The sequence below is a fragment of the Spinacia oleracea genome, chromosome 5 (assembly GCF_020520425.1).
Source record: "Spinacia oleracea cultivar Varoflay chromosome 5, BTI_SOV_V1, whole genome shotgun sequence".
Classification (NCBI taxonomy): Eukaryota; Viridiplantae; Streptophyta; class Magnoliopsida; order Caryophyllales; family Amaranthaceae; genus Spinacia; species Spinacia oleracea.
This window is the reverse complement of record NC_079491.1, coordinates 731,547-756,235: the sequence shown is the minus strand read 5'-3', so window position 1 is coordinate 756,235 and position 24,689 is coordinate 731,547. Positions and strand designations below refer to the sequence as shown.

The following is a 24,689-nucleotide window of genomic DNA, read 5'->3' as shown; positions in this document are numbered from 1 at the left end:
GATTTACGTACAAATGCTTGTTCAAGACCAAGAATTTACGGATCCGGGTCAACCCAACGAGTTGAGAGATTTTAAAACGCCCATTATATTTTCATTAATTTATGTGATAAATATAAAAAATATGGGTCTACACAAGTTTGTATTTAGTCAAATTCAACCACAAAATGATGTATAATTCAAATTTAAATCATATTACACACCATAATAGTAATCTAATATACATATATAAAGGAGGCATATTTGCTGAAAGATTAGAGCGCCACCTAGGATTACTAATGGTTTCGGCTAATGAAAAATAAGATTTCTAATTTCTTTTTGAATTAAAAAAATCAAGTGCCACATAGATAATTAATTAGGTGCCACATAGATATTTTAATTAATTAATTATTAATATGAAACTCCATCGAAAATCAAACACTCTAATAATTAAAAAATAATTGATTACCACGTAGATATTTAATTAATTAATTAATTAATTACTAATACATACAACTCCATCTAAAATCAAACACTCTAATAATTAAAAAAATAAATCTAAAATAAAATTCATCCAAAATCAAACAATAATCTAAAATAAAATAAATAAAATTCAATTTAAAATGAAACATTAATCCAATATTAGAGCGCCACGTAGAAAAATCTAATGGTTTCGGTCAATGAAAAATAAGATTTCAAATTTAATTTTGAATTAAAAAAATCGAGTGCCACGTAAAGAAATGATTAAGTGTCACATAGATATTTTTTATTAATTAATTATTAATATTACACATATACAATTTTATCCAAAAACAAACACTCTCATAATAAATAAATAAATCTAAAATAAAATTCAATGCAAAACCAAAAATTAATCTTATCTAATATATATTTGCTGAATTATTAGAGCGCCACATAGAATTACTAATGGTTTCGACCAATGAAAAAATAAGATTTCTAATTTATTCTTGAATAAAAAAATCAAGTGCCACGTATATAATTAATTAGGTGCCACGTAGACATTTTAATTAATTAATTACTAATATATACTACTCCATCTAAAATCAAACACTATAATAATTATAAAATAAATCAAAAAATAAAATTCATCCAAAATCAAACACTAATCTAAAATAAAATAAATAAAATTCCATTTAAAATCAAACATTAATCCAATAGGCATTTTTGCTGAATTATTAGAGCGCCACGTAGAATTACTAATGGTTTCGGCCAATGAAAAATAAGATTTCTAATTTATTTTTGAATTAAAAAAATTGATTTCTATGTAGATAATTAATTGGTGCAACATAGATATTTTAATTAATTACTTACTAATACTATATACAACTCCATCTAAAATCAAAAACTCTCATAATTAAAAAATAAATCTAAAATAAAATTCTTCTAAAATCAAACACTAATGTAAAATTAAATAAATAAATTTCAATTTAAAATCAAACATCAATCCAGTATTAGAGCGCCACGTAGGAAATCTAATGGTTTCGGCCAATGAAAAATAAAATTTCAAAATTAATTTTGAATTAACAAATTCGAGTGCCACATAGATAAAGAATTAAGTGCCACATAGATATTTTTATAATTAATTATTAATGTCACACATATACAATTTCATCCAAAAACAAACACTCTCATAATTTTTAAAAAAAAAATCTAAAATGAAATTCAATGCAAAATCAAAAACTAATCTAATATACATATATAAAGGAGTCATATTTGCTGAACTATTAGAGCGCCACCTAGGATTACTAATGGTTTCGGCCAATGAAAAATAAGATTTCTAATTTATTTTTGAATTAAAAAAATGGAGTGCCACATAGATAATTAATTAGGTGCCATGTAAATATTTAAATTAATTAATTAATTACTAATATATACAATTCCATCCAAAATCAAACGCTCTAATAATTGAAAAAATAAATCTAAAATAAAATTCATATAAAATCAAACACTAATCTAAAATAAAATTCAATCCAAAATCAAACATTAATCCAATATTAGAGCGCCACGTAGGAAATCTAATGGTTTCAGCCAATGAAAATAAGACTTCAAAATTATTTTTGAATTAAAAAGTCGAATTCCACGTAGATAAATAATTAGGTGCCAAGTAAATATTTTTATTAAATAATTATTAATATTTCTTGTATACAATTTCATCCAAAATCAAACACTATAATAATTAAAAAATAAATCTAAAATGAAATTCAATCCAAAATAAAAAAAAATCAATTTAATCTAATATATAAAATATAGCAGTTGATATATGTGGGAGTTTTATTTTAACGTAACAATTTAATAGAAACCGTGCATCGCACGGGCTAAAGTCTAGTTAGTAAAATAACGTATCTATTATGCTTAAATTTTCTCATAATCTCATTTATTACTATAAATACAATGATTTTCAATCGGCCGGGAACCGATCCATTACTTTTCGGGTTGCTCAGGTTCGGATAAAATCGGGTTACGCACCACGTTCAAAACCCAGTATTTTTGGGTCGGTTCGTTTTTTGACAGGTCTACCTGTAAGATATATTTATAAAATACTAGTTAACGGTTTCCCCTCTCCAAACTTTCCGTTCATTTTATAACTTGCTACAAAATTTCTCAACAAAAATAAACGCCCACATCTTTTATATCGTTTTTCAATTCCATATTACAGATTTGCAGTAACAATTCGATCATAAAAAATAAAAAAATAAAAAAATAAAAAAAGGTTTAAGTCTGTCAGACAACCGTGTGAACATCCCTAGCTCACAAAGGAACAGGGGAACGATCATCTACAGCAAACAGTGATCCAAGGATCAACAGCAGCCGTTAATCACGCTCAGAACACACGGTCATGATTCATCCACCAGACTTGGTTTTCTGTCTCTTTAGAACTCAAAGATACAGAGGTACGAATACTATAGAACAGATCCTGTTCAAGTAAGGTCGTATCATCTTATCACTTTGCTTTCACTTATAAACAATCATATCTTTGCTTATTCTGACAATGTGGGACTTTTTTTTCACCAGACTTCTTTTATAGGCTTCCTTTCACCAGACTCCAATATATTTTTTACTAAAAACTACAAAAACAAATTAGAGATTAGAACTTAATTGCATTCTTCTGATAATTAATGTTGAGTACAATAGATAGCAGTTCTGAAACAAGGATAGCACTAATCATCAAATTTATCAGACATGAAGTAAATTTTTACCCTCTAAGAAATCGCAATTTGATTGCAGTAGCTATCATATAAGCAGTTACCTGCATAGAAACATAGGTAAGCACGCAAAGTTGCAGCTTCAATCTGTTGTTGAGAAAACAATGTAGCAACCCCATTCACTAAATGCAGCAGCGTTGCATATACTTCTGGCTTCACTTATGTGCAGAAAATGAAATGCTTGACCTTGTTAGCTAAATCCACTACTCCATAGCCCTCTAAACACTGCTTATTTTTACTTAATATCCGTGACAACTGACAACTGACAACTGACCCAAATCTAACGCATTCCTACACTTGACCTGTAACCCGATTTTATCCCAACCCAAACAACCCGAAAAGTAATGGGTCAAACTCATTTGACCCGACCGATTAAAAATAGTTGTATTTATAGTAATAATGAGATTAGTTGTATTTAGGCCCCTTGTTCTAAGTTTTAGCAGGTACTTTAAGATTAGTAGTTGATGCTTTCGTGCTTTTATTTGAATGGGACGCGCTCTCTGTAGTATTTGTACCGGATTTTTATTTCTTGATATTATTATGATTTACCACCCACTTCAACATTCCCGTTGAAAAAAAAGAAAAACTTACCGTCTAGTTGGTAGGGTAAGGCACTAAGGCTAAAGAACTGATGTGAAGAAGAGCCTCTGATGGATAGTTTTGCAGTCAGTACCAAAAAAAAAAATCACCTCAGAAAAATAGCTCAGATAAAACCGACTACTGCTGAGTTGTTTCTAAGCAACTAAGCGTAAAGCACAAAAATTTATTACCAATTTGGAAGCAATAGATCAGCATCAACTATGGTAGATTACATCAAAATCTGACCCATTTTCTACATTCAGTACTTCCCCAGAAACAGAAAAATGAAACCCAATAATCATACAGAAAAATGACACTGCCTCTCTAATACTACGTACTTGCCAATACGAAAGCATAAAACTAATACCTTCCAAACAAGTCATTGCCTAAATATAAGTATATGAAAGCATCTGAAGTGGCAGCTTCAACCTGTTTTTCAGATAATATGGGAACAAACACCCCGGTTACTCAGAGCTACATCCAAATTACTCATAATAAGTTGCACAAACACATGACATTATCACAACTACTAATCTTAAATTGCATGATAATACATAGATCAAGCAAACCACCACTCCAATCTTCAACCCCATAAATGGAATACGAACTATTTGAGGTCACGGGCGCTGTCTTCCGGGTCGGGCAAAGACCCGCCAAACAATTGGTTACCAACACAGAAGCATAAGAAAGCACCCCAAGTAGCAGATACTATCTGTCTACTACCCAAAGTTTCAAGACTTATATTACACCAACCATTATCATTCATATTAAGCGATACACAAACTTTGCTACTATACTCCGGCATCTCTAACAGGAGGATGATTATTAAAATTATAAAAGCCATATGGCATTTACATATCCTCTAACAGTTGATATGAACCCATCAACACAGTTAGTTTCCAATTCATATTATTACAGAACCTGCAAACAACTTCAAAGTCACCCAAATCGCATAATAAACCAGGGACTAAATAAAATACCTACAATGAAATACCTAAACAGCTTAAATCAGAAAGAAACTGTAAGAAGACTATCTGCAGATTCACCAAACACCTAGCAAAGGCTCCTTAGGAACTAGGGCTTGATATTCTTCTAAATGCAAGTGTGCACAATAAAATCTAAGAGAAACAGGGTCTACATGCATAGAATGATAAAAATTGGTTTTCAGAGTCCTATCCATCAATTATCAATTGCTTCCTCAGACTGATGATGAACTGTTTGGCAGGGAAAAGGGAAGGCAAAAACTCTAAGCAGAAAAATTGTTAATCAATATGTATGATTCTAACATATCCTTACACCCTACAATCCTATATCCCCACACAAATATGTACAAATTTTCATCTCCATAATATGGTGAACATGCACTATCTACTCTTTTTCATCCCAAAACAACACTTTACGAGTGGATGGAAATAAAAAATAAAAGGAAACACAGGACGGAGAGGATCCAAAGACAGAAACCAGTGGTACTGTGCATAGAAATATTTTTAACTGATAAAATTGCTCTACAGAACACCTGATTCAAAAGGCAGAGGAGAAACACGCTACTCCATTCGCTAATGAATAAAAGAAACGGGAGCTAGGATTAGATTTCCCCAACATTGTGACAGCCTCACAGAAAGAAAATTCATTTTCAGAGTACTACAACAAACAGAATTTTATGTTTAAAAAGGGAGCTAGGATTTGAGTTTGCTTATAAAGACCACACAGCAGATACGCTACTTGTCCTAGATTTGATAAGGGCAACCCTTCAAAATTCTTTGATAAAAGAAGTCTAAGAAACATTAAGTTCCAAAAAGTATCAAGGTTGAGGTAACTCAGAACCATGGGGTGTGAACTCTCGTACCAAATAAGCAAAAGCAAGATCAATAACAAATCAAGAATATATACTTTCCACAACACTAATTGGCCATCTAAACTTCAAACTTCAAAGCATAATGCAAGCACATAAACAATCAAGAAAACCATTCAGTCAAACAAACAAATTGCGTAGTGCCCAAATGCCCATCACACAACCAAGCCATTTGGCTTATAACAAACGAAAGAAACTGATATCTATAAGACTATAACTCACATCAGTGACAGCAAATTTAACCACAAACTCTAAATGTGTTGGTAAGAAGTTGGTTATAACCCCATTGCTTCAAATAATATCTCGGGATACACCCGCAATAGAAAATGAAAAAAGTTTTGTACAGGGAACTCACTCTAGAAATGTTAGAAAAAACAATTAAGTTTACATGACTGTTCCGATTCTTCCAAACCAGTTTGCTTCAAAAACAAAACCAGTATGTATAAACCAACATCAACAAATTGAAGTTACTCGAAATCATGAAAAGAAAATGAAATGCCTCCTCCATATATTCAGACAAGTGTTCGCCTTTTGCACTTAGCTCAAGCCACGACATTCCAGCCATAACATGAAAGGATAATCTGTGATTCTAAGAGCATCAAACCCTTGTGATCCTAACCAAATCCTTTTAATCACTTTCTAAGGCTCAAAAACCTTAAACTGTACCTAAAAGATGCATAAAATTACGGTTCACGAAATCATATCAATCTGCTGGAGAAATCGGCTAATTAAACCCTAGAATACTGTTGATTCCAATATCAAACTGGATTGTTCAGCAAAGAACTAAAGCATAAAGACATGACATTTTAACATTCGACAAACAATTAAAACCCGCAACAATTAAGAGCAACATAATAATGACAATCAAAACAAACGGGGCAATTAATCTCTGTATAACATGATTCAAAATTGTAGGATCCAACATTCCCAGAAACCAAAATAGTAATAGAATCTTCAACAGACGAAGATGAAGTATTGATTCATAAAGCTAATTATTCAAACTGAAGCACAGCGCTGCCATTCTCCTTGATCTTCTTTTCAGCAATCTCAGAAATCAATTTAGCCTTAACAACAACAGGTTGAGATTCCGCCTGAGAATTAGGCATAACAGCCTTACCATGAAGTAATGAACCTTAAAGAAACAGAACTGAGTGACATCAATGACTGGAGCCTTACCTTCTTTGATTGCTTTCAAGGAACCATAGACCAGAGCTTGTTGATGTTAACAAAATCAGAAATTAAGCAAATTACAAATATCACACATTGCAAAGGACAAGTGAACTAAAAATTGCATTAAATTTCAACACTCGAGTTATCAAAGTATTCATTAAATATTTCGAATAATACTAGCAAATTCTGTATCAACAACGCCTCACAGAATTCAAAACTAATAGCTAACACTCAGTTATCTTGAAATTTCATTGGTTTATAACATCAAAATTGACATTCTTTTCAGAACATAGTCTATTAAAACACAAGGAAGTCATCCACGTTACGCACCTCCACCTTCTGGTTTGAGAATCTCAATCAAATTGGCCACAGAGCAACACAGTCTCCCTTCAGAAACCAAAGAGCTCACTACCCCTTCAACCACTTTCAACACTTCATGAAACTCTGAATGCAAAGCCAATGACGAAAAGTGCTCATCAACAACCAAACCAAGGGCTTTCACTACATCTTCAAGCTTCGGCACCCATTGGCACAAGTTCAATCCCAGCGTAGTTGCAGCCTTAGGACACGGACCGACCTGAGGAAACCTCTCGTACTTGTTCAACCACTTCCCCAAATACCTAACAAAACTCAACATTTCTTCAGCATTGAGCTTACTCAACGCACTCGAAAACACCACTTCATCCACATTTGAGGATGACAACAAAAAGTGCAAACACAACTCCATAGGTGAAAACTGATCATACCCAATCATAAGCAATAAAGCAGCCTCCTTGGCTAACCCAAGCTTCTTACCACTCAGCTTCTTATCTTCCACTTTCTCAATAGCAGCATTAGCCTCACTCTCCCACTCATTCATCACAGTAACCATGTTCAAACACCCCTCTTTCGAAGGTGAAAGCAAACACTTGAAAACCCTACCCAAATCAGATGAATCAAAATCAGTAAAATTCCTCAAACACAAGCACACTATATCACACCGCCCTTTAGTAACCAGATTATACAACAAATCCGAACGAATCCCATGATCAATAACAAGCTTGTTGACAATTAGGGTTTCCAAAATCATCCAATTACCCAAAACAAGACAACCCTGAATCACCAACCCCATTACATCCCTCCCAATAAACGACCCAAGCTTTTCAACCAATTTACAAGAATACTCTTCACCATTAACATCAACACCCTTTTTCGAAACCAAACCATCTAAAGCCCCAAATTTTTTCTCCCCAAATTCTTGAAGAAAAGAGTTGAAAATTTTAATGAAGGAAGACGATGAGAAAGATTGAGGAGATTTGAGCTTACGCTTGAGTGTGTTGAAGAACTTGGAAGTGATTTCAATGAGTTGGACATCGGATTGAGATATTTCGAACCCAGTAAGAGGCTGCAGTGGAGATAGAAGGTCTTGGGAATGGGGTTTGAGATTAGGGATGATGGTTTCGGCGCTGAGGTTAAAAGGGTATTTGAGAGGCTCGTTAATGATGGGTTGGGGATTGGTTGAAGCTTTCAGAATTTGCTCAAGGACAGTCATGGCGGCGGCAGCGGCGGCGATTATCAGATAGACTTCTCGGTGGCGGACGGCGGTAAGAGAGGGGGAGAAAAGGGGTTTAAGGGGTTTTGCTACTTTGCTGGCGCAAATTGGCAAATGGAAGTCCCTTGTGGAGTTGTGGGCTTTAAGTCACTAATGTGGTAACGGGTTTTTATTTTGCGAATGGACACTAATTTAGTTGGTTAAAGCCTCGTGAAATGAAATCAGAAACATACTCCGTATAATGATACTCCGGACTTGAGAGTTAAGAACATCAGTAAATTTAAAATTATTACGCGTAATTTAAAAGAAGGAATTTCTTATCGTAGTATTGAGCATTAAGTTAACAAATTTGGTAATACTCCACAATGATATGATAATAATGATAAGGTTTTCTTATTAAGTATACAATCCATAAAGATTGACGTATCTGATTTAACACACAGTCGTATTAAGATTAAATTACAATCATGTCGACAAGTCGTGGTAATACACAAAATTTAACTGAGGTGTATGATTTTGTATATTTTGTATGTGTAATTTTGCATCTTAATGGAACATGTAACCATTACTTAGCCTCAGTAGAAAATTAAAAAGTGTACTTGATGGAAAAATTAGTCCACTCGGTGAATGTAGACCTATCCTTCCAGTTGAATGCGAGTTTAATTTATTGTGCGACCTTACGAGGTTTTGTGTTCGCTTTCGCTTTAACAAAACGAGCTTGTAAATAAAGATGATCGAGATATTCACGAGCCTAAAACGAGTCCAACATCAAGCTGTTCAAGTTAGCCTCGAACGATTTTGAAATTTGCAGACTCATTAATTTATTAGTGGACGAGTTTTGACCAAATTTTGGCCAAATTATTCACATGTTATTTACAAACGTATTAATTCATTTACACCCCACCGACAAGGTATACAACACATGAATATCAAACTTTCTTTTTTCTCAACCCTCTTCAACTAATTTATTTCTAGAAATTTTATGAAATAAATAAATATAAAACTTTCAAAAATGTGTTGGAGAAAAAAAAAAGAGTACTTACCAATTTTGCATCACTCCACCAAAACTCTTCCCTTTTTGACTTTTTTCGGAGTCTCCTAAGAATTGAATTCCCGGAGTGTAGTTCACCTACTGAATCCCTTCTGCCTTGTGCGTCAATGGGCTCAAAATACTCCCAAATGATCATCTTTCACATTCTTCTTCTCAGCTAAAGATCTCTCCTGTTCAACCTGTTCTTGAAATTCCTCTTCTTTGGAACAATGGCGATTTCATATGGGTTCTTCTCGCCTTCTGTGCCTTTTACTCTCAACAACAGAATTTCTCCATTTTTAGGGTTAAGCGAGTCTGGGTTTTGTTCCTATTTGAGTGTCACCAAAAGGGCTTCTTGCTCTTCCATTGAAGCTGATGCTGCTGATGTTTCTCCTCGTGTATCAAGAGTTTCTGGGTATTCTTCTTATTTGATTGGTTTGTCTTTGTTTATTAATCCTGATTTGTGATCATTTTGATTGTTAATTCATTCAATTTTTACATTTTATTAGTCAATCTGATGGGGTTTCCCATTTGGTCTTAGCAAATTTAGGTGTTTTGAGCATTGATTAATCTCCTTTATTCGAGTTTAGTATTGAGAATTGAAGGACATCTGTTTAATACTGTGTCAACTTGGGGGGAGACAAGATAAGAACTTTGGGTTATTAGTTGATCCCTTGATTGAATTGAATGTTAGTTTTGATTGTTGGAAATTCCGCCAAAGTGTTACTTGTATTAGCTTATGCTCAATCAGGTGTAGTTAAAATGTGCGAGGCATGCAAAAGAATCTGATGTTCTATCTTATGAAGTAGATATAATGACTAGGTTCTGCATGCTTTAGTTGCAAAATCCATAATTCATGTGGAAATTGTGAGCTAAATTTCTTTTAAGAGGATTGATGGCTCTAAATGAGATGACTAAACTACAAGATAAAGAAATGTATGTCATTCTGTGTAACCTCCATCTTAGAATTAATATACAGCTCAACTTCTTTCAAGTTCATAGTAGGCTATCGAACTTTCAAGCAGCTTGAACTACAAGATGAAGAAATATGATATGTCCAAACACTAGTCGTTCAAAGCTGATCCCACTTTCCCCCTTATAAGTTATAACTACTTGAGGTTGTCCATTAATCATTTCGATTTATTAGCTTAGTTGCTTTACCATTGTTATTTCAGTGGAGAACTGATGTAGCTACCAGTATTTTGACTTATAAGGCTATAGAACGTGCCAGGTTAAAGTCCTTCTGAAGCTATGTAGTTGTGTCTTTGGTAACATCTGAATAAGTGGCATGCCACGATCTGCTTCTTAAAAGGCTTACTTTTGGGATCAAGTAGCATAAGTGTTATGCATTGGGCTAAAGGCACAATGCTTCTAAACTTAACTTTTGGAGACCTTCTACTGGATTCGTTGAAATGAACTGCTTGTTGCTTTGGCTGGCGTTTTCAATCCCTCTGAGGGATCATTTAAACCTTTTAACTGTATCATGCGTATGTTTTGGAATGTATTAGTGGGATTGCGACTCACAGTTAATGCTTCCAACTGCCTTCAAGTCCTTAGTTGGAGCCAGAACATTGTTTGAGACAAAAAATTAAACAATGGCGCTCATTGTTGGGCCAAAATGTAGCTAAGAAAACAATATTGAAGCAAAGTAATCGTATTCTTGGTTTTTTAGCAGGGTTTTTGAGTTTGCTGTGGCTGTTTAATTTATTTGCTTGGCAGAAAATCTGTAGTATTATCTCTGATTGGAAATAAGTGTCTCTGATGTGTGATTTGAACTACCAATATCAGGACTAAAAACTAACTAAGATCGGGTTCTCTTCTCTTTAGTTTCTCTTATCTGAAATGTTAAATCTATCTCAACTTATCTCAATTTTACAGCTCTGAAGTTAACTAATATGAACTTAACTTATCTGAACTTGTTAAAGCTTATTGTAGTTTTGAATAGAACTTGGGTAGCCCTTATTGGCCTTGAACTTGGTGTATCTTTACTTATCAGCCTGTAATTAAAATTTATTTTTCCTCACAAAAATAAGGTAAGGAAAACTAAGCCTAAATCTGGATGGAGGTAAATCACATTTAGATCTTTATTGTTGCAACAGTTCTGAAAATACCATATCGGGGATATCATTTTTGATTCATCAGATAGTTGAATATGAAGCTTTTCTTCCCTTTTTTCTATGTCCTATGTATGGTTTTGCTCCATAAGCCAGATACATGTAAACATTTCATGTTTCTTTTATAAAAATGAATTTAATATCAAGATGGGACATAATCCTTTTGGAGTACGGTGTGAGGGTAATTTTTCTATGAGCTTTTCATGTCTAGATGTCAACACCGTTCCTTCTTTGCATCTTTTCCTCTGAATCTTAAGCTTGGGCTTCTTATTCAATTTTTTTTATTCTTATAAATAAACTGGACTGGTTATCTTCAAACCTCTAATTGAATTTGCTGTTTTTGACGGTTCTTTATGCAGGATAGTAAATAGAGGTTGCAAGCTAGTTGGTTGTGGTTCTGCTGTACCCAAGCTGCAAATCTCCAATGATGACCTTTCTAAAATTGTTGAAACTTCGGATGAATGGATATCTACTCGAACTGGGATTCGCAATCGGCGTATCCTTTCAGGTCAGTGTGTTCATCTTGTATATGGAACTTTAGAAAGCTAGGGTTGCTCTGCTCTCTTAATGATCCCTGTACTTCATAAAACTCCTAGTGACCTTCATAAGTCTGGCATATGTGGACTGTCATGACTTCTAGCCTGATCTTCAATAGGTTTTATTAACTTTTATCGTAGTTTAAAATGTTAATATGTTATAACCTATAAATCAAACCAAACCAAACCAACTGAGAATCAGCCAATAAACGAGATTGGCTACATAGAATCATGGATTCTGGTTTTCTGTCAATGATTATTCCTTAAGTTTGTCTGCATTCCTGTGTCTTACATGGATGTCAATCTGACTTTCAGGTTTTGTTGCTCTATTACAGGTGAGGAGAGCTTGGTAGGCTTAGCTGCCGAAGCAGCAAGGAAAGCTCTTCAGATGGCCAACGTTGACCCTGATGATGTTGACCTTATCTTGATGTGCACTTCTACACCAGAAGACCTCTTTGGCAGTGCTCCTCAGGTAACCAGTTTCTGCAACTTTTTTCCTCTCAAATGTAAAATGGAGTATGATAATTATCTATATGTCTGTCTATGTTACGAGTTCACTTTTAATTTTTTAAGGGAACGGGTTTTATGTGAACCATGTGCTTCTGTGAATTTCTGGAAACAGCCTCTCTGTGAGACTTGACTTACGGACATGTGTGTTTGTCTGTTGATTGTACGAGCATACCTTCGATGAAATCAATAATGGTTATTGTATTCAGGAGCAGATTTCCTTAGCATTGGTATCTTGAAACTTGTTTTCTTTGCTGGAGATTTAAGGCATTAGAAAGTTGTTTAGATATTGGAAAGTTTGGGGATTAAGGATAGAAACAAATGTTACTTATATTCAACTTAGATGAGATCAATCAAGTAAAATTGCACTTGATGCTTGTTGCTTGTGTAATGTTATGAGTGATATTGTCAAATTCCTTCATATCCCAATAACACATTAGTTTTCTACTACTAAGTAATCAAGATTAAAGAAAGACAAATATCACAGGAAACGGTTTTTAAAATTGGAACGTAGTGAAGGTGAATTTTAGTAATAGCCAATAGGTAATGTTGATTCCTACGTGCGGATTCATATTTTGCACATAGACTTCAGAATTTTCCTTTGTTCTTTAATGATTTTATGTAGGCTCCGGAATAATTTATTATAAGTTATTATTAATCAGGTACAAAGAGCATTGGGGTGCAGCCGAAGTCCTTTGTCTTATGATATTACTGCAGCTTGCAGTGGATTTATGCTGGGTTTGGTGTCAGCTGCTTGTCACGTAAGGGGTAGTGATTTTTATTTCTCTTCTCTTGTAATATTTCCGCATCCCTCAAACCTTCAAAATTTTAACCTTTTACTCTAAAATTTTCAGGTGGTGGATTTCAGAATGTGCTAGTTATAGGGGCAGATGCTCTTTCTCGTTTTGTTGACTGGACTGATAGAGGGACCTGCATACTCTTTGGTGATGCTGCTGCTGCTGTAGTTGTCCAGGTGAGGTCTCTATATGTTTTTGGGTCTTCTCTTGTTCCCCCTTGTTTTAATATGGTTGTGTACAAATGGGCTGTTAATAAAACTCTTCTTCTATGGTTACGTTAATTTACGCCGTTTTCCGAACGCTAGATGAAGGTTTTAGTCAGAAATACATCAAATTGTGCACGGAGTAATGATTTACGCTTTCGCAGATATATGTACCTTATTTGAAACTGTATATCCATGAGGCCCATGACACCCAAAAATGTTACACCACTGTACTTTTAAAGAATCAACTGCCCTTATTCACGTACGACTGTACAAGCTATCTCGTTCTCTTCGTCTTTGGTTTTTCAGTATATTATATTCGCTTCGAGCTATATGTCCTATGTACATTCTCCTCTCGGTCAAATATGTTTCTGTGTATTACCTGACTCTTGAATGGCATAACTGGCATTTACTGGTTATTCTTTTATTAAGAGGTTATGTACATGCACAAATTCATTTGGTATTTCAATTGGACCAGGCTTGTGACAGTGAAGAAGATGGCGTGTTTTCTTTTGACCTGCATAGTGATGGCGAGGGCGCAAGGTATTGCATTTGAGTTTCATTATAGTAGAACTGATATATCTTTGAGTCTTTGAAGGACGGGTAAACGGCCTCTATATTAGTCTATTCTGGACAGAAATAAGGCTATGTACAGAAATTTGCAAATTACTACCTAGGTGTTTAATCTCTAATCATATCATAATTAACCGTTAATCATACTTTAATTACTACCTAGGTGTTTAGACTATATGTGATGTGTTTGCAAGTCATGATTCTTAGGTACTTCTCTTACATGCAGACATTTAAGTGCATCCCTAAGACATGATGAAACCGATGCAGCAATAGGTAGCAATGATGCTGTGACAGGTTTTCCCCCAAGGCGCCCATCTTATGCACATATTAATATGAATGGGAAAGAGGTCTTTCGCTTTGCTGTTAGATCTGTTCCTCAGTCAATTGAGGCTGCACTTAAAAAGGCTGGTCTAAATGGTTCGAACATCGATTGGTTACTATTGCATCAGGTATCATACATAATCAACATCTGTGAATGATTTAGTTTCTAAAATTAGCTATTAGGTTGTGTATTTGAAAGTATGAAGTTGGAAGAATATTCTGCCCTCTTTTCCGGTCTCTGAATGATTTAGTTTCTAAAATTAGCTATTAGGTTGTGTATTTGGAAGTATGAAGTTGGAAGAATATTCTGCCCTCTTTTCCGGTTCCTAATCTATTACATTATACTAAAACAGACACCAGAAATGACACGTGTCACTTCCAGGTGAAAAAAAATTCCGCCAAAACTTTTTTTTCTTTTTTTTTTTTAATTCATTTATTTGTTTCAATAACTTTTTATGGAAAAGATTCAGTATATTTGACTAAAACTTTATTAATCTTTTGAGAATCTATCTTTGTACTGGATACTACTTTATTTTCGAACAATGCTTTGTTACTCAAATATTTTACTTCGTATAAAAAAATGGTCAAATTATAATTTATAATATATGTGCATGCACGGGACCTAATTTAGTTTTAAGTAAAACTTGTTGTTTTGAATGACCTATGTTACTCCAACTCTTCATTTTACTTCAAGTACCCGTGTCGGATCCTCGACACTCCGACATAGGTACGGACAATCCGACACTTCATTTTCGACTTAAATGCTTGAAAATTTTCACAATTTAGCCGAGTCGGACACTTGGACACGTACCTGTGTCCGACACTAGTACCCAAGTCCAAGTAACATAGTGTATGACTATACGTTGAAGCTCTAAAATGATGACTGCAGGCAAACCAGAGGATCATTGATGCCGTTGCAACACGTTTGGAAATTCCTTCAGAACGTGTCTTGTCTAATTTAGCAAATTATGGTAACACCAGTGCCGCATCCATCCCCTTGGCATTGGATGAAGCTATTCAGAGTGGAAAAGTTAAGCCAGGACATATCATTGCAACATCTGGATTTGGTGCTGGTTTAACATGGGGTTCTTCCATTATTAGATGGGGATAAACAAAGAAAAGAATTTGCGACATGATTTATTTAATTCAAATCAGGTGAATTTATTCTGCAGAGCTAGGATTTTTTTTCAGGTGAGTGATTCAAACAGGTTTCTCTAGGTTGCTCGTCCCATCACTTAGACCGTCTATGTTAGATTTGATAAGTAGTTTCATCTTCATTGAAACACAGAACAAGTTATTGCCATTGCCGATTTTACAGATACATGGCAAAATGTTATGAATACTTAGAATTTTAGAAAGGGAGAAAACTCTTTTTTTACTGAAAACTCTGCCTCATATTAACACTATCCTTCTTTTTGTATATCAAAGAACATACTAATATTCATCAAGAACTTTGGTTTGGTTCTAAATAATAGGCCTCATTTGGCTTCTTTGTTAGACTTTGATTTAATTTGTTGAAGTACATATTTGTCTGCTTTGTGAAAATGGTGGTGTTGTATTTATCCTTAGAAGCACTTTCACTAATTTGTCGAAGGTGGTGTATTGTTCTGACAATGAGGGTGTTATTGCTTAGAGCCTTTGACTACTAGCTACATGATTTTTTTTCTGAAGTTGATTTTAAATGCTTGAAAATGCTTTGTTTATTCTCCAAAAGATCTTTTGTTCCGTTTGTTTTTGGAAATCACACTTGTTTTGGATTGCGTGCAACACAACCATGGATCCAGAAAGCTACATTTGCGCAACATTTATGACAGATTGGCAGCAGTTCAGGCAGGATTTTCTGATCGGAAACTGAAAAATGCTGCAAGTTCACTCAAGGTAAGTAGATAACAGTTTGTTCAAGTAAATAATTTTGAAGTAATGGTTTCTGTTCAATAATCTTATGCTATTATGTCAGAATTAGCAGAATTTTAAAGATAAAATAGAACTCTTGTCATATATTGTCCTTCAGAAATTTCCTAAGCAAATTCCAGCTTTGGATTGTTTTCCATCATCTGTTAAAGTCGTTCTGTTTCTGCTTCGCCTGTTTGCTGCCTTTTATTTGATATGAACTGTGAAGTAGTAAGTCATGTCGATTGCACTCCCAGTGGATGGTTTAGTAAGTAAACTCCCTGCTTTCACTGGGTTAAGCATGCATAAAATACATCTGAACCATACCCTGCCTTTAGCATTAACCTCTGTTACCCGGATCCGGATACCCATATCGGATACGGGTACGTGTCCAAGTGTCCGACACGGGTATTTGAGGTAAAATGAAAATTCCGACTAAACCTTGTTTGAAGCACTGAGTAATGATAACTTTTACTTTAGAGGGGGGAAATATGGTCTGTAAATTGTAATCACCAAGTTAAGTGTGAGCAACGTACATGTAATATAGGTTTAAAGGAAGGGTATATATGTAGTAATATCTTGTTGTAATGTCTAGATTAGTGACCTGTTTAGTAACATTAAACATTTTGCTGTCCTTTGTTTAATGTCATCTGATACAGAGATATTAGCAGTAGTTACAATGAAGCCGTCTTCGCGTATTTTTTTTTCCGTAACTTATTATAGAAATAAAATAGAAATGATTCGATAGTTTAAAGGTTAATGATGCCATTAGTATGTTGTTCATGTCATATAGACAAGTATGATTTTATACGGACATGCATTTAGATTAGGCCTAGATGCATCATATATATATATGAACTAAGCTGCATATTGGTTATCAAGGAAAAGTATACTTTATATTTTGATAATAAAACAGTTGAAGGGTCGTTGGCCGGCGAGTAAAGTCAAGTACTGAGTCGGCAGTCGACCACGTTTAAGCGTATAAATATATTCTTCCAAGGTTGTCTTGTTCTTTCTTTGATTAATTACCGTTTAATCATCGATTATAACCAACTAAACTATACTTTGTATTAATCAATTATGTTTGTTTGTTTCTTTTATAATGCGTTGCTTATCAAAAGAAGTAAACTATAAACGTTTCTCGTGTATTTTTGTATACAGATCGAGACCAACTACTTACTACTCGTCTACCTAAGTATATTTATCTTTTCGAACAAGGATTTTTGTTTTCATTTTAACGATACTCCGTAGTAGGATGAAGCACCATTTAAACGATATTAACTTTTTTTTTTTTTTTGACAAGTGCTAAATATACAAAATGTACTACGGGAAATTAGAAAATCAAATTAAATCTCGTGCGGCTCTAGCTGCCAGACCGTGAGCTCGATTCACCAGTATCCTTTCCACTTTGAGAACGTTGCACCAGGAGAAAGTCTTACTTAGAGTCCTAATTTATGTCAAGGTCCAACGAATCTACATATCCTGAGAATCTTCCTTCACAAGTATTTGAACCAACTACTGAGAGTAGTTAGAATTGTGATATTTTCCATATTAGCTTGACAAGCCCATCTCATACCTTAGAGGCAGGTCAAAGTGTCGGCTTGTAAAGGCGTTTTTGTAGTTCCCGAGGAAGCCCCACCCATAACCAAATCATCAGTCCTTAAGCAATAGGACAAGGGTAATCTTCTCTTTAAGCATATGTTAAGATCTTTCCCACGTTACATTGTGATTGTCTCACATCGATAAAAACAAGAGATAGTGGTGTAACCTTCTTTTGAGTTTTGTCTTGTTAAGTGGATTTCTCTATCTTGATGATGATGGCAATGGTTTGGATTATGTCGGAGTTTATGAATTTCATATCCAAGTTAATTAAAACTAGATTAAAGTTATAAAAAATTGGGTAAATTTTATCTTGGTGTACAATAAATTTATTGTACACTTTGTGCGCGCAAGATCTTTTGTACAATTATATAGTTTTAGGTTAATAGTTAAGTGATGTCAACGCCTACCCATGAATTTATTTTACTACACAAAATTTACTCAAAATAAAATAAAGTAAAATAAATTTATGGGTAGCCGTTGACACGTCAACCAAATAGTACAACGAACTGTATTTAATTATATAGAGCAATAGCCGTCAGCAAAAATATGCGGACCCTTACACGTTTTCCTCAAAAACCAATAAGACATTCACACCAAAAGACCACCACTTTTAGTCTTTTTCTTTTCTTTTTCCCTTTTTTTATTTATTTTTATTTTGTGTGTGGTTGTTGTCGTCGTCCTCTTAATATTATCCAAACTCCATTTTGTTAAACAAAATACTATTCAATTTTTTCATTTTTTGTCCTTTTATGTCACATTTTATCCGCAACAAATTAACAATTCCCCCTTTTTTTCTTCTTAAATTTCCATACAAATTTGATTAATTCCTTGAATTTTGGTAGCTGAGATTTTATTCATAGAAAGTGGGTAGGAGCTAAATTTCTGGGAGAACCTAATTTTGATGTCCAATAATTTCACCCTTCATTTTCGGCGAATCCTTTTTTAAATTCATCTTCCATTTTCTCTTTCTCTCTCCTCCTTTCGCCTGTGATCTAGGGTTTTTATTCCCTGCTCTCTATCAGGTTAGTACAGTTTTTATTTTTATTTATTTAATTCTTCCTGTTTATTACCATTGTCCCCGTTTTCCTGAATTATTTTTTTTGTTTTTTTTAATTATATGCTCTTGAAATTATAATTTCTGGGTGCCAATTTGTTTGATTTTATATTACTGTTTGTATAAAATTTGTGTCATTTTGCTGAAATTCGTAATAAATTAAACTTTTTGTGTTGAATTCATTGTTTATTTGACAATATTGTGAATAATGTTGCAGGTAATCTGGGTGGTTAGAGGTGCAGGGTTCTCTTTCCCAATCATCAGCCAAAGTTTGAGGTGGATCTCTCAAAATTCCTTTATTAATTTTTTAATTAGTTGATTGTCGAAAAATAAACAAAAAATAAATAAATCATCAAAAGGTAGGTAGGCTTGGACATAAAGTGAGAGGAATACCACTCGATGAAGTTATTTGGCTGTAAATTTAATTGACAAGTTCAAGATTTTGGAACAATAAGTTTACTTTAAAGTTTTTAGTACATTTAGATTTATGATAGTACTATATAAGAGGAGGATTATAGGTGTTAAACAACATTATTGTTATATATAATACGGATTACTAGTTTACTACATTGTCTAATGGCTTCTCGAGAAGGAGAGTTTTTGGTTGATCTTGAATGTGGTGGTACTACCTCTGAGGAGGAGTTGAGTGGGGATGCTGTTTCCGATAATGGAAGAGGGAGAGTGGCGGTAAGTCGGGGCCGTAATGGGGTTTTATGTTATAGTGGGTTGACAAATGGTGGTGCCGTGGTTGTTGACTCCAACATTGGTGGTCAAGGAGTTGATTTACTTATTGACAAAAGTTCAGAAGGTGAAGATTGTAGAGATTTCGTTGCTGTTTTAGAGAAGAGGAATCCAAAGGAACAACGAAAGAAGGTGGGGTCGAAGAAGGCATCGAAACCACCCCGACCTCCAAATGGTCCATTGTTGACTGCATCGGACCTGAAATTGGTGAAGGAACTGTCTGAATTAGCTGCTAGAAAGCGGGCAAGAGTTGAACGGATTAAAGCATTTAGGAAGATGAAAGATGCTAAGCGGTCTTCTTCAGGCAGCAGCGTAACTGCAATGGTGATAACGGTTGTGTTCTTCCTTATTATAGTGTTTCAAGGTATGGTGATTGGAACTTTCAGAGTTTGCACTTCTATATTGCCTCATTTTTGCAGCATGTTCTCTTAAAGGCATTAGTTTTGTTGGCTTAATCATACATAAACTTTTGCTTTCAGAAGATGAAACTTGCTCCTGATAACTTGTTTTTAAAATACTTTCTTGTTTGTGATCAGTAAATAATTACAATTTACTGTCTGTATATATCTTATGAGAGATTGGGCCAAAGATAGATGATCTCATATTGATATGCCAGGAAATCCTAGGGAGTAAGCAGAGGTTTTCCCTAAGATCCACGGAAGCCTTGTCTCCCAAAATTTTCCTGCATTTGTGGGTTGATTGTGAAGAACTTTAAAGTAAAGAGAGATATTGGATGGATGAACATTCATGCCTGTTTTCTGTGTGTTGCATCAGAAACCCAATATGGAAAAACCAAATGCCACTCTTTCTTTCGTGAACCAAGTCACCAACACCCATAGTCTTCGGACCTTATGTAGAGACGCATATATCTGTTGTTGTATGTTTAGCTGAGCAACTTTCTGACATGTATTCTCGGCCCCAAGTTTCTCTGTCTTAGTTGTGTATATGTTGAAGCTTCAATGATATACCAGTATGTATAGGAAATGTAAACTTTGTCATTCGTCTGAGTAGTGATAACATTATTTGTGCATATTGGTAATTGTTTAGAGGATGTATCATGGTGCATCCTTTTAATTGCAGTTGAAAAACTTGGATTTAAGAAACTTTTATTAGGACAAAGAAAGGATGTAGTGTTGTTGTCAAAACACTCAATATTCCTTGCATGTCACGCTGTAATCGTTCAAAAAAAGTGTTTCTCTTATGCCTTTATGCTTTTCAGTCCTTTGCATGTTAGTTAGTTTAAATGTGTTGCAACAAAACGCACGTTTTAGGTTTAAAACAGGTGTAATTTCTTTCTAATTTTCAGGTTATATGACTTCTCATATATGATGCCACAGGCACGTCTATGTGACAGATGATCCTGTGTATCCTCACCAACTCTAATTTCCAGATTCTTCTACTTCTATGTCCATAAGTCCATCCTTATTCCTGTATTTGAGAGTTTCCATAATTCCATGGAAAATTTGGTAATATTAATCCAACCTTTGGCCGATTTTCTTTTATTAATCCCACCTACGACATATTTTTTAATAATCCCACCTTTACTACCCGACGACTTTTATTGGGCTTAAGTGGCCGGTAATCGGTGAAAAATTCAACGAGATGGTGATGAATTGATGACGATGACTGAATATATCGAGAGAGAGTACTGCCATGTAGAGAAATAATGCCGCTTACAACAGTTTTATGACCTGTTGGGCCCAATAAAAGTTGTTGGGTAATAAAGGTGGGATTATTAAAAAATATGTCGTAGGTGGGCTTAATAAAAGAAAATCGGTCAAAGGTTGGATTAATATTACCAAATTTTCCTAATTCCATTCATTATATGGCTGATGTATCATGTATTGGTTCTGCCACTAACCTCCCAATTATGAACAATTAAGCTGTATATTAGCTATTGAAATTATAAAAATTATTTTATTCCATTTGTTATCTGTTAATTAAGGTCTTGTTTATCCCCAACCTGGGCACTTTTGGCCCCTGTTACTTTTTACCCTAACTTACTAAACATTGTTGTCATCAGAAGAATTCTTCAAAGAATAAAGTTATTGCTAAGTTAACAGTTGTTAAACATTGTTAGGATTTGATCTTGCAGGAATTTACTCTGGAAGTAGCTTTACTAAGAAATTTCAGGGATCACCTGCACCAGCAACAGCGAAGGAAGGTTTGATTTCGATCCAATTATTCAACAATGCTCCTACGTATGAAATGAATCAACCCATTTCTCTTTCTCCAAAGTGAGTAGTTAATTCTGTTATTTTGAGCAGTTAATTCCGTTATTTTCACGATATACTCCACAGTCCATACATTAGATAAATGCTGATATAAGGGTTTTCAACTCTGTTCTTTTGTGTAGTTCTTTGGAGGTGGCTTCGAGTTCAAGTCCTCGGGAGCAAGAAGGCAGGGATGCTCGGTAAAAAAATTCTTTGTTAGAATCATCAGGATAACTTACTGAAATGGAATGTTCAACTTCTAAATCATTTTTTTCAAAAAAAGAAATCCGATTTCCAAAAAAGGCTGCTCGTTTGTAAATAGGTATAGAGCTTCATCTACGGGAGATTGTATAGATGTTTTCATCTTTCAAACCGGGATCTTGTCCAGACTTTGATATCCAGATCGAGGAAGCGAAATTTTGGTTCTTTGATTCATTGATTCATATTTTTCTAGTTGTGTTTTCCATCTAGTTTAGATCTGAATTTGATTAGTTTAAGACTCTACTAGCTAATTGACATCCTAGGATTGTCATTGTTTTCAATTTGTACTTGTCACCTACTGTGGCTATGCTCTTGTTGGCCCGGGGGTGACCTTATTTTTTATGCTAATGTGACACAATGCATTGTTTGCAAGTCAAGTTGGTACACAATTGTTTTGTTGACCCAAAAAAATTCACGCGTTGCTTCATTCATACGATGATGCTGATAGAGATAGAATCTCTTATGATATTTTATGTATAATATACTTCTAGTCGCATTAGATTTCCTAACAGATGTCGTTTGAGTCCGCACAGAACGTGAACTTGTTAACAACATCGCAAACAAGTACCAATGTCGTGAATTGAGTGTGGGAGTGGGAGGAATGAAATATACGCAACCTTACCTTTGATGGAGTACACGATGGCGTTGCCTAAACTTGTTTGTGTGTGCTGTTGTTGTCTGTGTGCTTGCATCACAAGTCACAAATGATACCTTCACATATACGAGTAAGGGTTATTGCAATGCTTAGCAGTGAAGTCAGTTCCTTAATTTGAGCAGTAACTAGTACTAACATACCAAGGGCAATGTAATTAGTCAACCACTGTCTGTATCAAGAAAAACTTTTTGGCTGGGGTCGGGTAAAGATGGTCGTAGGCGGGGCTTCGAGCTAGAACCATGCCAAGCCCACTCTTCATCGTGTCGTGCCGGACCAAAAAGTTCAAAATAGGGCCCAAGCCCACGGGTACGTGCTTTGTCGTGCAGGGTCGAGTCGTGTTGTGTTGTGTCATGTCGTGCTTTTACTAAAAAATGCAGCCCAATCCCGGGCCATGGCCCACGATTTCGTGTTCATGTCGAGCCGTGCTTTTCTCGTGCCGGGTCAGGTCTGGTCTAGAGCCGGCCTGGCCCACGGCCATCTTTAGGGTCGGGCTGTAAAATCGGGTTGGGCTTTTTGGGCCAAGAGAGGGAACCAGGGAAAGTAAAAAAAAGCATTGGCTGAGCTGGGTCAATTTAGGCCCGGGTGAAAATAAAAATCAAAAAGAAAACAATGGAAAAGGCCAAGAAATAATCTAATTTCTTAGAATGTTAAGACTAAACTGAAACCCTAGGGATGAAACTATGGAAATAACACTTCTAATTCTAGACAAACTTTTTATTATACCTAGCTAATAGTGATTTACATGTTTTGAAGGTGGTATGCTCTCATGATCATGACTAGTCCAAAGTTCGACTTCTAAATTTCTTTTTGTAGCGTTTCTTATGCAGATGGCTTTGTTTAGCCTTCCATTTCTCTTCAAATCCCATATAATATTGTAATCAAATATGGGAAATCATATTTTCTTTTCTCTTGCTTTTCTCTTGCTTTCCTTCCACCTTTTCTGGCAAATTAAACAAACTCGAGTACGTATTTTTACAACGAACATAAATCTCTTTAAATACACTTCCTGCGAGAATTATCATCATTGTTGTTGAGATCCACAACTTCATAAAATCATCGAAAAACTGTTGTAAATTCTTCCTACAAAGAAAAGTAACCTTTATAAACATTATTTCATCTAATTTAGAATACTCGTAACTTTTTGTACTTCTTGTAGCTCCTTCTATTCATCAATATACAAATTTGATCGTTAATATCTTTAATTATATTCTGATAAATAGACAACTAATTTCAAATACTCGTAGAAGAAATCGCGTTAGGAGCTTTTGGGTCCTAGTATAAGAACGTGAAGACCATAACTCCATAAGCAATGTCAGATAAGTGATGTCGAATGTATAAGCGGGACCTATTACGTATCAAATTAAGGCTACGCGTTGACTTTATTGTATGCATGCATGCATGCATGCATGTTTTATACGAGTAAAACTAATTAAGTACTGTAATCTGTACTTGGTAGAATGATGGAGTACTTTGTATGTCCAATTCATGATCGATGATGACCATCCCCCACCGGGCCACCGGCCCATTTCTCCAGAATCATAGTGTGCCGTGTGCAATTATATCAAGCTGGGGCCTTTACAGATTCATAAGTTATATAAAGAATTAAGAAAGTAAGTAAATTTCCCTAAAAAAAAGGTAAAGTAAATAAATAAATAACATACGTAGTAGAATTTAATGGGGTTCACTAACAACATGTTACTATATTTATAGTCGAGGAAACATTTATAGCAAAGGAAAAAGGAACCGATTACAAATTACATTTAGGTTAAGACGTAGAGAGTATTTATAGTACATAATACTTTCTAGACAGATGTGGGGTAGAAAGAATTATAGACCCAAACAAATAACCCTATCCTAAAA

General features: G+C 34.8%; 3 protein-coding genes and 1 non-coding gene across 6 annotated transcripts; 2 read left to right on the top strand and 2 right to left on the bottom strand.

Annotated features, from left to right (window-relative positions):
• Window positions 1-2,712: 2,712 nt before the first annotated feature.
• LOC130462324 (small nucleolar RNA U3) lies at window positions 2,713-2,929 on the bottom strand. Its single transcript, XR_008922420.1, has one exon. It is a non-coding gene; the product is annotated as a small nucleolar RNA U3 (small nucleolar RNA).
• Window positions 2,930-6,902: 3,973 nt separating this feature from the next.
• On the bottom strand, window positions 6,903-8,471 carry LOC110776626 (uncharacterized). Its single transcript, XM_021981187.2, has one exon. It carries the CDS (start codon window positions 8,330-8,332, stop codon window positions 7,124-7,126), a length of 1,209 nt encoding a protein of 402 aa, XP_021836879.1. The 5' UTR covers window positions 8,333-8,471; the 3' UTR covers window positions 6,903-7,123.
• Window positions 8,472-9,368: 897 nt separating this feature from the next.
• On the top strand, window positions 9,369-15,910 carry LOC110776601 (beta-ketoacyl-[acyl-carrier-protein] synthase III, chloroplastic-like). 2 transcript variants are annotated; one of them, XM_021981167.2, is made up of 8 exons: window positions 9,369-9,777; window positions 11,841-11,984; window positions 12,348-12,484; window positions 13,182-13,287; window positions 13,374-13,492; window positions 13,998-14,062; window positions 14,319-14,541; window positions 15,303-15,910. In XM_021981167.2, the coding sequence occupies exons 1-8, from the start codon at window positions 9,738-9,740 to the stop codon at window positions 15,522-15,524; spliced, it is 1,056 nt and encodes a 351-aa protein (XP_021836859.1). In that variant the 5' UTR covers window positions 9,369-9,737; the 3' UTR covers window positions 15,525-15,910. The 2 variants fall into 2 exon arrangements, with proteins under 2 accessions (XP_021836859.1, XP_021836853.1); XM_021981161.2 differs by having other exon boundaries at window positions 9,370-9,777; window positions 11,836-11,984.
• A 136-nt stretch (window positions 15,911-16,046) lies between these two features.
• LOC110776616 (uncharacterized) lies at window positions 16,047-22,348 on the top strand. Of its 2 annotated transcripts, none has more exons than XM_056830299.1 (4): window positions 16,047-16,291; window positions 19,177-20,064; window positions 21,796-21,937; window positions 22,057-22,348. In XM_056830299.1, exons 2-4 carry the CDS (start codon window positions 19,536-19,538, stop codon window positions 22,115-22,117), a joined length of 732 nt encoding a protein of 243 aa, XP_056686277.1. In that variant the 5' UTR covers window positions 16,047-16,291; window positions 19,177-19,535; the 3' UTR covers window positions 22,118-22,348. The 2 variants fall into 2 exon arrangements, with proteins under 2 accessions (XP_056686277.1, XP_021836871.1); XM_021981179.2 differs by lacking the exon at window positions 16,047-16,291 and adding an exon at window positions 18,601-18,927.
• The last annotated feature ends 2,341 nt before the right edge of the window (window positions 22,349-24,689 follow it).

Bases quoted from the DNA above. Each gene is read 5' to 3' on its own strand.
- LOC110776616 (XM_056830299.1), top strand. From the start codon at position 19,536: ATGGCTTCTCGAGAAGGAGAGTTTTTGGTTGATCTTGAATGTGGTGGT. The intron at 20,065-21,795 runs GTATGGTGATTG...TTGATCTTGCAG, and splicing joins CCTTATTATAGTGTTTCAAG to GAATTTACTCTGGAAGTAGC. The intron at 21,938-22,056 runs GTGAGTAGTTAA...TCTTTTGTGTAG, and splicing joins CCCATTTCTCTTTCTCCAAA to TTCTTTGGAGGTGGCTTCGA.
- LOC110776626 (XM_021981187.2), bottom strand. From the start codon at position 8,332: ATGACTGTCCTTGAGCAAATTCTGAAAGCTTCAACCAATCCCCAACCC.
- LOC110776601 (XM_021981161.2), top strand. From the start codon at position 9,593: ATGGCGATTTCATATGGGTTCTTCTCGCCTTCTGTGCCTTTTACTCTC. The intron at 12,485-13,181 runs GTAACCAGTTTC...ATTATTAATCAG, and splicing joins TCTTTGGCAGTGCTCCTCAG to GTACAAAGAGCATTGGGGTG. The intron at 13,493-13,997 runs GTGAGGTCTCTA...CAATTGGACCAG, and splicing joins CTGCTGCTGTAGTTGTCCAG to GCTTGTGACAGTGAAGAAGA.